Here is a 12,173-nt window from a genome sequence, read left to right on the forward strand (position 1 = left end):
TTACACGACTATAAGCTCACGACGGCGCTATCTAATTTTCAGTTTTATTAGTCAAATAATGAAAATCGCATTAAGTGTATCGTGAAGCAATTATGTAACCACGATTTACGTCAAACGTAGAATACGAGCGCTGACACACTCGGCGAAGTGACATGTGTCACACTTATTATTGATTTCTCACTTCAAAGTGGGTCGTTCGCGCGTCAATACCTACGAGATCGCACGTCCAACTTAAACCATAATAATATTAATTTCTCTAACGGAGAGATACTGAACGTCTACACGGGGAAAAATAATTTTGCCATCGTAACGAAGCCATCGTTGCTACCACGTATTCGTTGCGACAGCGGTAGAATTGAGTTGGCGTGATCAAATTAGCGAATCAATTGTAATTAGAGCGGAACCAGCTTTCTTATCCTTGAGACACGTTAATTTGCCGTTGCAGAAGAAAACAGTGCTTTCCTACATTTACTAATTTCTTTTTACAGCAAACTAATTTGCAGATTCAGCAAAATAATCCAGCAATTGATATTCTTAACAGATCCTTTCGCTATTTATACAATAACTGGCAGATTTTGCCGCGATAGCAGATTATTTTTCTCCATATAGGGTCAGATAAAAAATCCCAAGTGACATCTCCGCGAGAAATTTTTTTCAACGAAGTTCACAATATAACCTTATCTTTCTCTATACCCAAACAGCCGCAACAACGCATCCCCCTCTCCCCCTCGATCGGGAGTAATGTCGAACTAATGTCGGTGGCGGTAATCGCAATCGAAATCACATAATTGTCGGGGAACGAATGATCGCGTCGCGCTGAGCGATGGCAGGCGAGAGACACCTGTTGCGATCCTCATAGCGCAGACTAGGCGACAGATAGTTAAGTAGGTGAGCGAGCAAACGACACCCACCTTCGGCGATTTCTCGCCTCTTGCGTATTTTTCCGCTGGGAGCCTGCGAAAACCTACGTACTCGTCGCGCCTTCCTCGCGCGATCGCCAGATAGTATTTCTCGAGAGCATTTACGAGCGATCCGAGGTATTTTTATTGCTTCCCCGGCATCGACTAGTCTCGGTCGCGCTCGATTTGTTCGCGCGTCGCCCCGGAAGTTAGTAAATTATAGATTTCTCGCTGTCTCTTTTTACGAGAGCGCGATACGTTGTACGTGCGAAGCGCTCCCGGCCGCCGCTGCCTCGAGAGGTGACACAACGCGCGTACTCCTCCGGATACCTCGAACCGGGCCTGCTTTCCCCGCGCGCGATAATAAATACGATCGATAGGGCGAAACTTTAGACATGCAAATGTACTTTTCCCCGAGAGTTTCCATTAGAGATATTATTCCGGTAACTCGCGCGCGCGAAGTTTCGCGTTTCCTCCCCCTTTCTTTCGGTATCCGGTGAAATTCTTCTTCGAGGAAGATGCATCTGATTTGTATCACAATGTTCCTCTGCCTTTCTTTTTCTCCTCGAAACGCCAGGTTCCGAATGCTCGTAAGGCTGAACAGAATTACGACCTTAAATAACAGGAAACGCGAGTGAGAAATTCCGCGCGGTTTCGCGTGTACGGAGCGCGTCGCCGTGCCGCACGGAGCCTTTAAATTCCAACTCGGCTTACAACGTGATTACGTAACGTACGTTGGGAAAGGGAGAGAGGGGAGGACCGATAAATTCATAAGGAAGTTCGCGGGGACTCGGCAACGGGGGGAATCTTTTCGAACGACCCGACATATATCAGCGGCCCAAAGTTTGCCCTTAATGTGAAGAGGTCGTTATCGCGAGGTCTTAACGAGAGGTTGCTAAGTCGTTATCGTAACAGCGATTTTAACTCGCACGAAGTTAAAAAGCTCGCTTCGCGTTCGTTAATTGGCTTCTATGTTACGCAAGATTTCACAAATAGCTACGACGAATTCGTTTCTCACGAGCTTCTTCATTCGATCACTTCTTTCTCCCACTCGGTTTGTACAGGGTGTCCTTAAGTGTCCTGTAAATGTCCCATCCGTCGTACACTCGTATAATGTAGGTCATAATGTGAACAAAGTCCTTTTCGTTTCGCAAACAACCACGCAAGATTTCGAGTTATTAATTATTGAAAATGGCCATGTACAGAGACTTCTTCAATATATAACTCATGTATTCAGCAACCTTTTGTTATTTTGCAAATAACCGCGTAGATTTTTGAGTTATCAATTAAAGAAGCCTCCGAATTCAGCCCCTTGTTATGTTCAATAATTCAAAACTCAGAATTTCCTGGCGGTTGTTTGCAAAATGTTGCGGGACTTTTTTTCTTTCCTTCGACCTGAACTACAAGTAAATAACGGATGAGACACTTGACGACGAGCGTCCTGTGTATCTTAAGAATAAAAGATTAAATCACGCAGATATCCAATACTTCGCATCGCGTCGAAAGCGGAGATCTCTGCAGAGGCTCCCTCGCCGAAGAGACGCTTCGTGCGATCGAAGAATCCGTACGAGCGAGTCGTTGTTGCGGACTTTTTCTCTCCTAATTGGGGCTCTAATAAACATTTTTCGCACGTCGGTGCTGCGTCTCCGACCTGAATGACAATCGACATGCAGCCGCGGACACGACGCGGTATTGACGCGAGCGCGCGAAAGAATCAATCGGCGCGGCCGCAATAGGCCTGTCCTCTCTTCTTTCGGGTCCTCTTCATTACATTCGTCCCGATCGCTTGTAGATCAACGTCGGAGGCAGCCAGAGACGAGCAGAGAACGTCGATCTGATACGAAGCCGCCTCACTCCCGCGGTGCTTGCAGGTTCTCTCTCGTGAATCGAATAATCGACTGCAATGCACTACGGAATTGAGGATGCAACGCATCCTTACACTTGCAGCATTCCCTTACAGCATTCTACGGGGGAGATGGAGCTCCTTTCGTCGTCGCTTTATCTTGTCCTTCCAATACCCCTCCCTCCCCCCTCCCGCGTCCGCTTCATTTCTTCTCCCGCATGCAGCATCCGCCTCGCCATTGTGCGAAAGAACGGGGCGAAGCTCCGCGCGCGTGCTGGTTTCTCATCATTTCCTAGATAAAAGTGCGCTTTATTCTTTCATCCCTCGCAGCGAGACGGATTCCTCGCGCGAGACACGCGAATACGCACAAAACCGGCGGAGGGGGCAGGGGGGAATGTTTGCTGCTCGATCGGGGAACGACAGATGGATGAATTCGCGACGCTTTCGTTACGCCCGAGCGTCCCGAATATTATTTTCACGTGAGCGATATTCAACGACGACCACCACCTCGCAAGCGCCTTCCCGCGTGACGAAACACCATCCCCCCCCTCCCCTTTCCTCCTTCAGCGTCTCCTCGCCGAGGCATTGTATTAAACCGCCCTATATCAAATTTTCCGGCGAGCGGTTGCGTCAAGGAAAATAACGCCGCCGGTCGCCACGTAATTTCCGATACGGACGGAAAGTGGTCGGGGTGTGTGTTTGTGTGTGTGTGTGTGCAAGTGATACAACGGTGCACCGTGAGGTACACCGCGCGAAACGTGGTTAACGCGCAATGATACTGAAAACGAAACGCACGCGCGCACGCCGGTATCATGAAGAATGCAAATATGCGCCGGTCGAAAAAAAAAGAAAAATATCGAGCAAAAAGAACTAAGTATCAGGGTTACGCAAATTTTGCCGGGCACGAGCAACCGGTGCGAAATTGAATCAAAATAGAGCCGGATCAACAGTCGGCCGCGTGGGGGATTTGAACTGCAGAGTTTAATCAACAATGGAAGATTAACGAAAGTGAAACGTCCAGCAGTTGTATGTGCGTGTGTATGAAAAAAACATAGTGTAGTTGCATGCGAAAAAAGGAAAGCGCCGGATGGTCCAGCTGCGTATGTAATGTGAGTGTGACTCCGTCTTTGATTGATAGATTAAGTGAATCGCAACGTGATGGATGTTACCGATAATGTTTCGAGTCAGCTCGGCGAAGTGAATTTCGCGTTTGTTACAACGCAAACAAGAGATTAAAGGAACACCGAAATTTCGCTGGGGAAAAAATTAGGGCGTTTGGTTCGCGTGTGTGCAATCCTGTGCGATCCTGAAATTGAGTTCGTTTAACTTGACTCGATTTATTACAACTCTGAAAGAGAGACGGATGGAGAGATTTTTTTATGAAATGGTTATATTATACAAAAGTGGGTCGACTACGATTATTAATTTCAACGTGCGGGATCGAGCGTGACTTTTGCACGTGAAACAAATAAAACGCAAGAACGTGCGTGCGAAATGGACGATTGCGCATCAGAATTTTTCCCGGCGACTTCGTGGTCGAGTCGGATGAGCGGCGTCGTAAGCATCCAAGGCTGAAAATACAGTCCAGAGTTACGCGCTTTCGTCGCGTACGTTACGTAATAACAGACGTAGGATATAACCATAAAAGTAATATCGGGGACGGCTGATCCGAGACGAAAGAGCTCTCGATCCGCCGGATAAACGCAATACCGCTAAAATAAGCACGAATTCCGCGTGATATACGACGCGTATTACGCATTCCCTCCTTGCGCAATCTACGTAACCCGGTCCCCGTATTTCATCTCAAACGAACGACCTTTATTCCAGTTATGTTTTGTGGATTGCGCTTTTAATGCGAGATCGGGGGTTTTTAAATGCAAACGAGCTCGCGCTTTTTACCCCGCGAAATCACCCCTCCTCCGCGTCCTCTCGACCGTTTCGCAAGATCGAGCGAAAAATTACGAGATCTCGGTTAATTACTCGCGATCCCTTTTTTCCTCTCCTTTTCTCTCCCTCTCTCTCTTCCTTCCTCTTGAGACTCGTCACAACCGTGTTGAGCGCCTCTTCTATTCGGCTCTCGATATCGCGCGACGCCTATCCGATCGAGATCTACGAGATCCCACCCGACAAGATATTACACTCGCAAACAGCGATTTAATAACATGTTTCCATTGGCGAACGCGGTCGATGAAGGAGCTTAAATCTTGCGCTGAATTTTCCGCGGTGATATCCGTAGATGGAAGATCGGAAACTAAGCTCCTTATGTGTGCCACGAGTAGTGATACCGGCGGTGACGGTGCTGCTGCATCTATGCATCGGCAAATCGCGCTTCGCGGGGAAAAAGTGCTCGCTTCAGTAAAAGTAGCGAAAGGATTCCACGCGAAAGCGAAGGAAGCAACGACGGATCGTTCTCTTTAATCCCGGCTGAAACGTCGGGTAGTTACGGCTTTTTATTCGACAGTATAATAGCGGCTCCACGAAAAATCCCATGGAACAAAATGGAAAATCCGTGGATTTTTCCGCCTACACACACACACACACACACACACACATATATATATATATATATATATATAATACATCGTGCGCGAATGTCTCGTCGTACGTGCGCTATCTCCGTACGATCGCGTTTTGTAGAGACTTCGTCGAGCTCGGGCAATTTCAGTTTTAATTAATTTCACGTCGGATCGATCAACGTGCGCATCGATTCACGCCTTTCGCCGAGGGAGTGGAGATATCCGTTTGTCAATATGCTCGCGATACCGCGCACGCTTCTTCGCCTCGAGACGAAGATTCCGCCCATCCTCGAACGTGCCTCTCTCTCTCTCCCGAGCGAAAATTCGCCTTCGCGTGAAAATTCAGACACATTTTTCCCGGGTAGCGCGCGCTTTCCCGAACGGTCGGGGGAAACGAGATTCGGCGCGGGAAATTAAGAGACCTCCGTCCGGCGGAGAACGCGATCCGATCGAATGCCCGTCGCGCGAGAATTTATCGCGGGATTTTCTCTCTCTCTCTCTCTCTCCCGTGCGCGCGCTGATTTTCGCATCTACGAGCTCGCGCATCAGTTCGCGTTTCGCGCTTCATCTGAAAGTTTCTCTCTCTCTCTCTCTCTCTCTGTACTCGCAATCAGTAAAGCGTCTCCATGAACCGATCGATCCCCGTCCTTTTGTTGCGAACGTCCGCGCTCTCCATCCCCGCGCTAAGAGTCGAGAGAAAAGATGACGGGGGCCGGGGGCAGAAGGAAGGTGGGGGAGGAGGATGGGAGAGGAGGAGGCGAGGGCAGGGTGAAAAAGTGGAAAAGCGCGGAGTAGTTTTCTTACGGAGGAGGAAGCTCCCTGGCATCGCGACAGCCGCGAAATCGCGGCCACTAAAATCGCCGTATCATCTCTCTCGCTGCGAAGTGCGATATTTTTCGCCCCTTCTCTCCTCGCTCCCACCCCCTTCCTTTCTACCCCCACCGACGCACGTCGTATTAAGTGGCGAAATTAGCTCTAACAACCTGCCAGAAGCATTCGCTAACGAAACAAATTGCAGTCGCTGGTTTCGCGATCTTTCCGCTTTCCCCGCGCTTTTAATGCGCGAACCTGCCCGGTAAAAAGGACGACGACGACGGTCACGCGTTCTCGGCGCGCGAACGCCGGCGTTTAATACGCTTTTCGCAACGGGTACAATTTTATCGCGGTGGAAATTCGTAACACACCTCGTTACTCGGCGCACTTGCGGCCGGAATAGCCGAGACTGCGGCTATGTAGATGCGAGTTCTCACGTCCAGGATCGCGCTGGACGCGCCACGGACCCGGCGACGGGAGCGGAAAACGTCGTTTGGTAAACTCGACGGACGCGACCTCGCGTCCTCTCGACGGAAGAGTTTCGCATGCCTACTCGTCGCGCGGAATTATACGAGCGCGATGTCACTGCCTCGGCGTTGGAACGCGCGCCGAGCCCCGCTGCATCGCTCGAACGTGCCGATAATCAAATTATCGCGGAATGAAATTGCCGCTCAGCCGTCGCGACGGCCCCGCTTCGCGGCGCTGCGCTCTCGGCGAAGTTGGCCGATCTCTCTGAAATTGGACGCGGCACGTGTGTGTTTCGAAGCGGAGTCGCGCGGCGACGGGGCGTCAGCGAACTTTGCCGCCCGAAAAGGCTATATTCCGAAGAGTTCCGCTTTATGTTTTCGCGAGGAGTTTCGCGTTTGATGGCGCGCGATCGCGCGCCGAGACAACGGTGTTTTCCGATCGGCGCGTCGCGCAGTAGTTGCAGCTGTTTCGCGCGCGTATCCCCCTCGCAACTTTATTTCGAACTTGGAACGCTTCTCTCTCTCTCTTTCTCGCGATCGAATAAGCGGGGAAACAAGTTTCGCGAGATCGATCCGCGACAATGAATCGGAAAAGTCGCGCCAACAAGAGGATATCCCGCTCCTCCGCCTCGCGAACTTTCGTCGCGGTGCCGCGCTACCACCCGCATAGGAATTCTGCCATATATAGGGTAGATTCCGAGTAAAGCAGCCGAAATTGTTGCGAAATATAGGTTGTGTCATTTCGATACCGATTCGAAGTCTCATTTTTCTATCCTGAATATGGGAGGAAATTTCTTTTCTGCCGGTCGTGCGACTGTCATTGTCAGAGTCGAACGATGATTTAACCGAATATCAGACTAGGAGATTGATAAACGGGGTTGTATTTTTAATGTTACTATAGTCTATATAACGCGCATAGCGTGTGTATATGTGTTTGTGTGTATTTGTAAAGTGCAAACATTTGAAACGTTTCGTATATTTTGTTCAATCGTAGTGTAAACCGGAAAAAAATTTTCGCAGAGAAACGTTGGGGGCGAGCAACTACACTGAAAAAAAAAAAGTGCTATCGTGCGAATAATATTTACTTGATCCAAGTTAAATGGTTGCTCCAATATTCCTTGGCAAATATTTACTAGAAGTAGAAACGTAATTGACTGTATACAATATTTCCTTCGTATAAGAAGACATTTATTTGTGTGTGTTAAAACAACTGCGACAAGCATTAAATTCGTAATGTTGGGAATATCGCGATTTGTCTTTCGAAAATATTTACCGGACAGAAGAATCGAAATTTAAAAGCACCAAAACTGTTTAATGGAAAAGAAGGAATGCATAATTCTAGTAAATACCCTGTTCGGTAATTCATTTACAAATTAAAATATTACTACGTTTAAGTAAATATTTACTATATAAGTTATCAAAATATACTTAAATTCACCAAAATATTACTCGACTTAAGAGACGGAAAAACAAATAATTACGTTTATTTGACTCTAGCATTCATTTTCTTTTTCTATGTAAGATCCGTTCGGGTGTCCCGCTTAGGGCTGTATTAATAGTTGTCGCTTGAAACTGGTCTCATATTAGATATCCAAATTTTAATTCAGGGTTAGACACGAGTTCTTCAAACTGAGTCATATGACATATCTGACATATCTGTAATCACGATTCTGAAAAGCTCACTAATCGAATTCCGAATTCGAGTGTCATACTCGAGACAAGTTTCAAGCAAACACCTATCAACACAGACTTCAGAGTCGCTTGAGGGATTGCACTCTTAAAACCGGACCTCCCTGGAATCCACGATTACTGTAGGAAATCGGAGGATCGCGGGACAAGGGAAGAAAATCGTCGGCACTTACCGTGAGGAGGTTTCGGCACGTAGAGGTTCAGATACAGGCAGTCTTCGCTTTGGTTGGCCAATACAGGCGCCAGTCTCTCGAGGTAGGCGCGCCTCCGCCGCGGCAGACTCGCCTCCGGTTTCGGCGGCCGTTGCGGGCAGGCCGGCGGCATCGTGTCGGCGAATTTCGTGCCGCGCCAGGGCGTCGGGGTGACCGGCGGCATGTAGCGCAACGCGCCGAGTGGCGGTGTCGCGTACGGCACGCCGTAGTAAGTCTCGACGGCCGTCGACGATCGGGCCTCGACGCCGCGGAGGACGCCGTACCGCGTCTTGACCGTTCGGGTGCAGTACTTCTGTGTGCCGGCGAGGGCCTCGGTGGCCGCCAGGCAGCACTGAGCGCAGAGGAGCGCCAACAGGAGGAGCAGACTCCTGGCGTCGCGCGACGATACCCTACCTTCGGCCTTTGCACCGAGGTTCCCGCTCTCCCCCTGCGCACTCTGTCCGACGCGTCCCCCTTTCCGCCGATCCCCGAGTCGGCGTGGTCGATAGACATATCTAGCTGACGACGGCTGCCGACCGGCGAGGAGGACGGTGTCGAGAGGCGAGAGGTCTTTCCTCTTCCTCGGCAAGGAGGAGGAGGACGTCCGCATCGCGTCACGCCGCCGCGGACTGGCCCCTCCGGGCCCCGCATCTGTGGGGCCCTCCCGCCGATGGACGACCCGCTTCCTCCGCTTCTTTCGACTTCCGCTTTCTTCCCTCGCTCGCCGCCGTCGTCGCCGCTTTTTTGCGCCCGCCCTCGCTCCCCTGCGCCCTTTTCCGCACCGCCGCCGCCGTCGTCGCCGCCGCCACCACCGCAACCGCCACCCTTATACCGCCGTCGTCCACCCGCTCCCGCTTCCGGTACGGCTTGCCGCCACCTCCGCTCCCTCCGTGCGTCCCGAGTTCAAAGTAGTAGCGGCTCGTTGCTGTCGCTCTGCTGCTGATCGGCTCCGTGCGGGCTCTCACTTCCATCATCAGGTGCATGCGTTGCCCACCCGGTGGTCGTCGTAAGGCGGTGGCCGCGCGCACACGACGCTCTGGTGACGATCGACGAGTCGCCGGCAGCGATTAGTCCTGACGGAATCATCGGCACCGTACGGGGTACGATGGCACCCCGCGCTGCTGAGTCCCCGCGGAGTCCTCAGCGTCCTCGGCGTGCGCCCCGACTCGTCCGGCCAAGGAGCAGGAGGATCATCGGTTCTCTAGTCGTCGTTTCCTCGTCTCTCTCGCTCTCTCTCTCTCTCTCTCTTTCTCTCTCTCGCTCGCAACACGCTGCAACAACGCGGCCAAAAGGGGCGACTCGTTAGGCGGCTCCTCTGATTACATTTATTTGCGGGTGATCCGACCGTACCGCGTCGCCTAACTAACCCCCCCCCGGCGGTGTAGTCACGCGAGCGCCATAAATTTATATAAGCGCGAGTTTCCACCGTTTACACATTCCGAAATTCCGCGAAACACCCAAGAACGCAGATGCCGCCGCCGGAGAACAAATGGCGCGAAAGCTGCCGCCGCCGCTGTCTGAGAGAGGGAGAGCCCGAAAAAAAGAAAGAGAGAAGGAGAGGAGGGAAAAACGTATGCTCGATATACCTCCGCGAAGGGACAATCGTGCGTGAAACGTACGTGTCCCAACGATGTTCCCTTCTTCCATCGTCCTTCCGTCTCTCATCCTTACGACGGCATTTTTTCCACCGCGGCGGATATCGAGCGCTTCGGACTCGCGTCTTTTTAAAACTGTCAATTCGTTCCGCGCGCGCGGCGCGAGGGTGATTTCATCTCGTTTCTGCCTCGCGCGAATACACGTTGCGCCGATTAAGGAGGAGAAAGCTCCGGAGCTTTTGGATCCCCGTTCATTTCTTTCCCTTTTCTTTGGTTCGCACCGCAACTTCCTCACGATCCTCGTGAGTACGATTTTCCCCTTCCGTTCGCCGTAAGGAGCGACCGAGATGAGAAATAGAGTCGAAATCGCGCCGCAGCGACCTGTATTTACATATATTATTGCGGCGAGAAGCGATCTCACGGCGGTAGTGGCGCGAATTTAACCGTTCAGATTGCGTATTAATATGCAGATGTATGCATCGATCCTTCGGGCCGAATTTTCGGCGAATTCCGCGAATGCCGGACTTGAAATTTACCTGCGATAAATCGGTAATTAACGTATATTGCCAGTGTGTGTGTGTGTGTGTGTGTGTGTGTGCCGGCACTTTAACGAAAAATCGAATCGCACCCGCGCTCCGCGTTACCGCCGACAAAACCTAATTAATCGCGATGACGATGTACTTTGATTCGGACGAGTTGCTCAAGCTGCTCGAATAACGCGAAATCCGATAGCATTCAGCCGTAACTATGCGAGAATTTCCAATTTCCAAGTTGAGGTAAACTATACTCTCTCTCTCTCTCTCTCTCCCCCCCCCCCCCNNCCCCCCCCCCCCTCCTTCTTTCTCTATCTCTCTCCCTCTACCTGGCTCTTTGGCGCATTCGGTACCGCAGCTTCGACAACGTTTCGCCCCCGAGGGGGAACAGCCTGTGTTTAAATTACCGCGGCCGCTGAGTTTCAGTTACGCTCTCGTTATAAGGCTTTTTCCGGGCGGCACGGAGCAACGAACTAGCCGTGTTTCCCGACAGAGAGAAAGAGAGAGAGCCCGGCAACGCCAAATGGCGGTACGACGGCCTATTTTGTTTGTTTGAAGGTGAACGTGCGATTTTCAAATCGAGAGAGAGAAAGGAAGAGAGCCGTAAAAATTCAGGCGACGCGCACACATTCCCTGGCGCGCGCGTACGTTACTTTTACTTTTACCGGAGCTTTCAGCGAGAACGTGTCAGACTGTTCAAAGTGCATCGACTGTGGATGACTCTTTGATGCGATGTGATACGACATTTTTCGATCGCATCGTTCGATGTAACTCTGTGAAACTGAGCGGGTCGTGCGAGTGAAATTTTCATCGAGTGACGTTGAAACGAGATCAACGGGAAAAGAAATTAGAAACTAGCTGCTGCCCACGCGATACAATTGAAATTTGACCACCGGAACTTATTTTCAACTGCGGGGGCAAATTCCTCCTTCCCGTGTACGACCATAGTCGTAGTTGTGTGCGCGGCTGTAGTCGAAAGAATTGCCCCCCGAAAAACTAGGCCTGGTAACTAAATTTCAGTTGTGTCGCGCGGACGGTTGGTTTTAGCAGTGAGAGTCAATTCTTTTCTTCCGTGACGTCTTACGTCGGAAGTTAAAATTAATTCAAAAGTACCAAAACTCTTCGTCCACTTCTAACATCTCTTCCATCCGGGCTTTCACCGTCGTTTTAACGGAGAGCCGAAACGCCGTGGAAACCGCGTTTGCAGCCGAACGCTGACGTACGCGAATCCTATTTTCATCGATATTACTTCTAATTGCCATACGGTCTCGCGCACGTGACGGAGATTAAAATTGCAATATTATGCGAAGGCCTACCTGATCTACGAAATTGCGATAAGGCACCGCGGAACGGAAAAAAAATCTCATCGCGCGCGACGATTAAAGTGATTAACCTCTGGCGAGTGACTCCGCGTAAACGGTAAAATTGAAAAGCACACATTTTAATCGCGTATTTTCGCTCAAAGTGCGGCTTATTTAATTCAATGGCCCGGCCCCCACCGTGTGACGCGACACAACTCGCAGCGTACAACGCAATTATGTGGCAATTATACGAAATTTTTCCGCACTTTCGCCATTGTAACCGCCGACGGCACAGCGTGATTTCATTCGTCCGGGAGGGAGGGGGG

The 12,173-nt window shown here is 50.7% G+C and overlaps 1 protein-coding gene across 2 annotated transcripts in view; it reads right to left on the minus strand.

Moving 5' to 3' along the window:
- LOC106751777 (neuroligin-1-like) overlaps positions 1 to 12,173 on the minus strand; it is a 30,604-nt gene that overhangs the window by 16,231 nt on the left and 2,200 nt on the right. For both annotated transcript variants that reach the window (XM_014632900.1, XM_014632892.1), the window contains exon 2: positions 8,401 to 9,689. In XM_014632900.1, the coding sequence (XP_014488386.1) occupies positions 8,401 to 9,028 (628 nt within the window). In that variant the 5' untranslated portion in view covers positions 9,029 to 9,689. The remainder of the gene's footprint in view (positions 1 to 8,400; positions 9,690 to 12,173) is intronic.

The sequence above is a fragment of the Dinoponera quadriceps genome, unplaced genomic scaffold, assembly GCF_001313825.1.
Source record: "Dinoponera quadriceps isolate SergipeBrazil2010 unplaced genomic scaffold, ASM131382v1 scaffold141, whole genome shotgun sequence".
In the NCBI taxonomy this organism is placed as follows: Eukaryota; Metazoa; Arthropoda; class Insecta; order Hymenoptera; family Formicidae; genus Dinoponera; species Dinoponera quadriceps.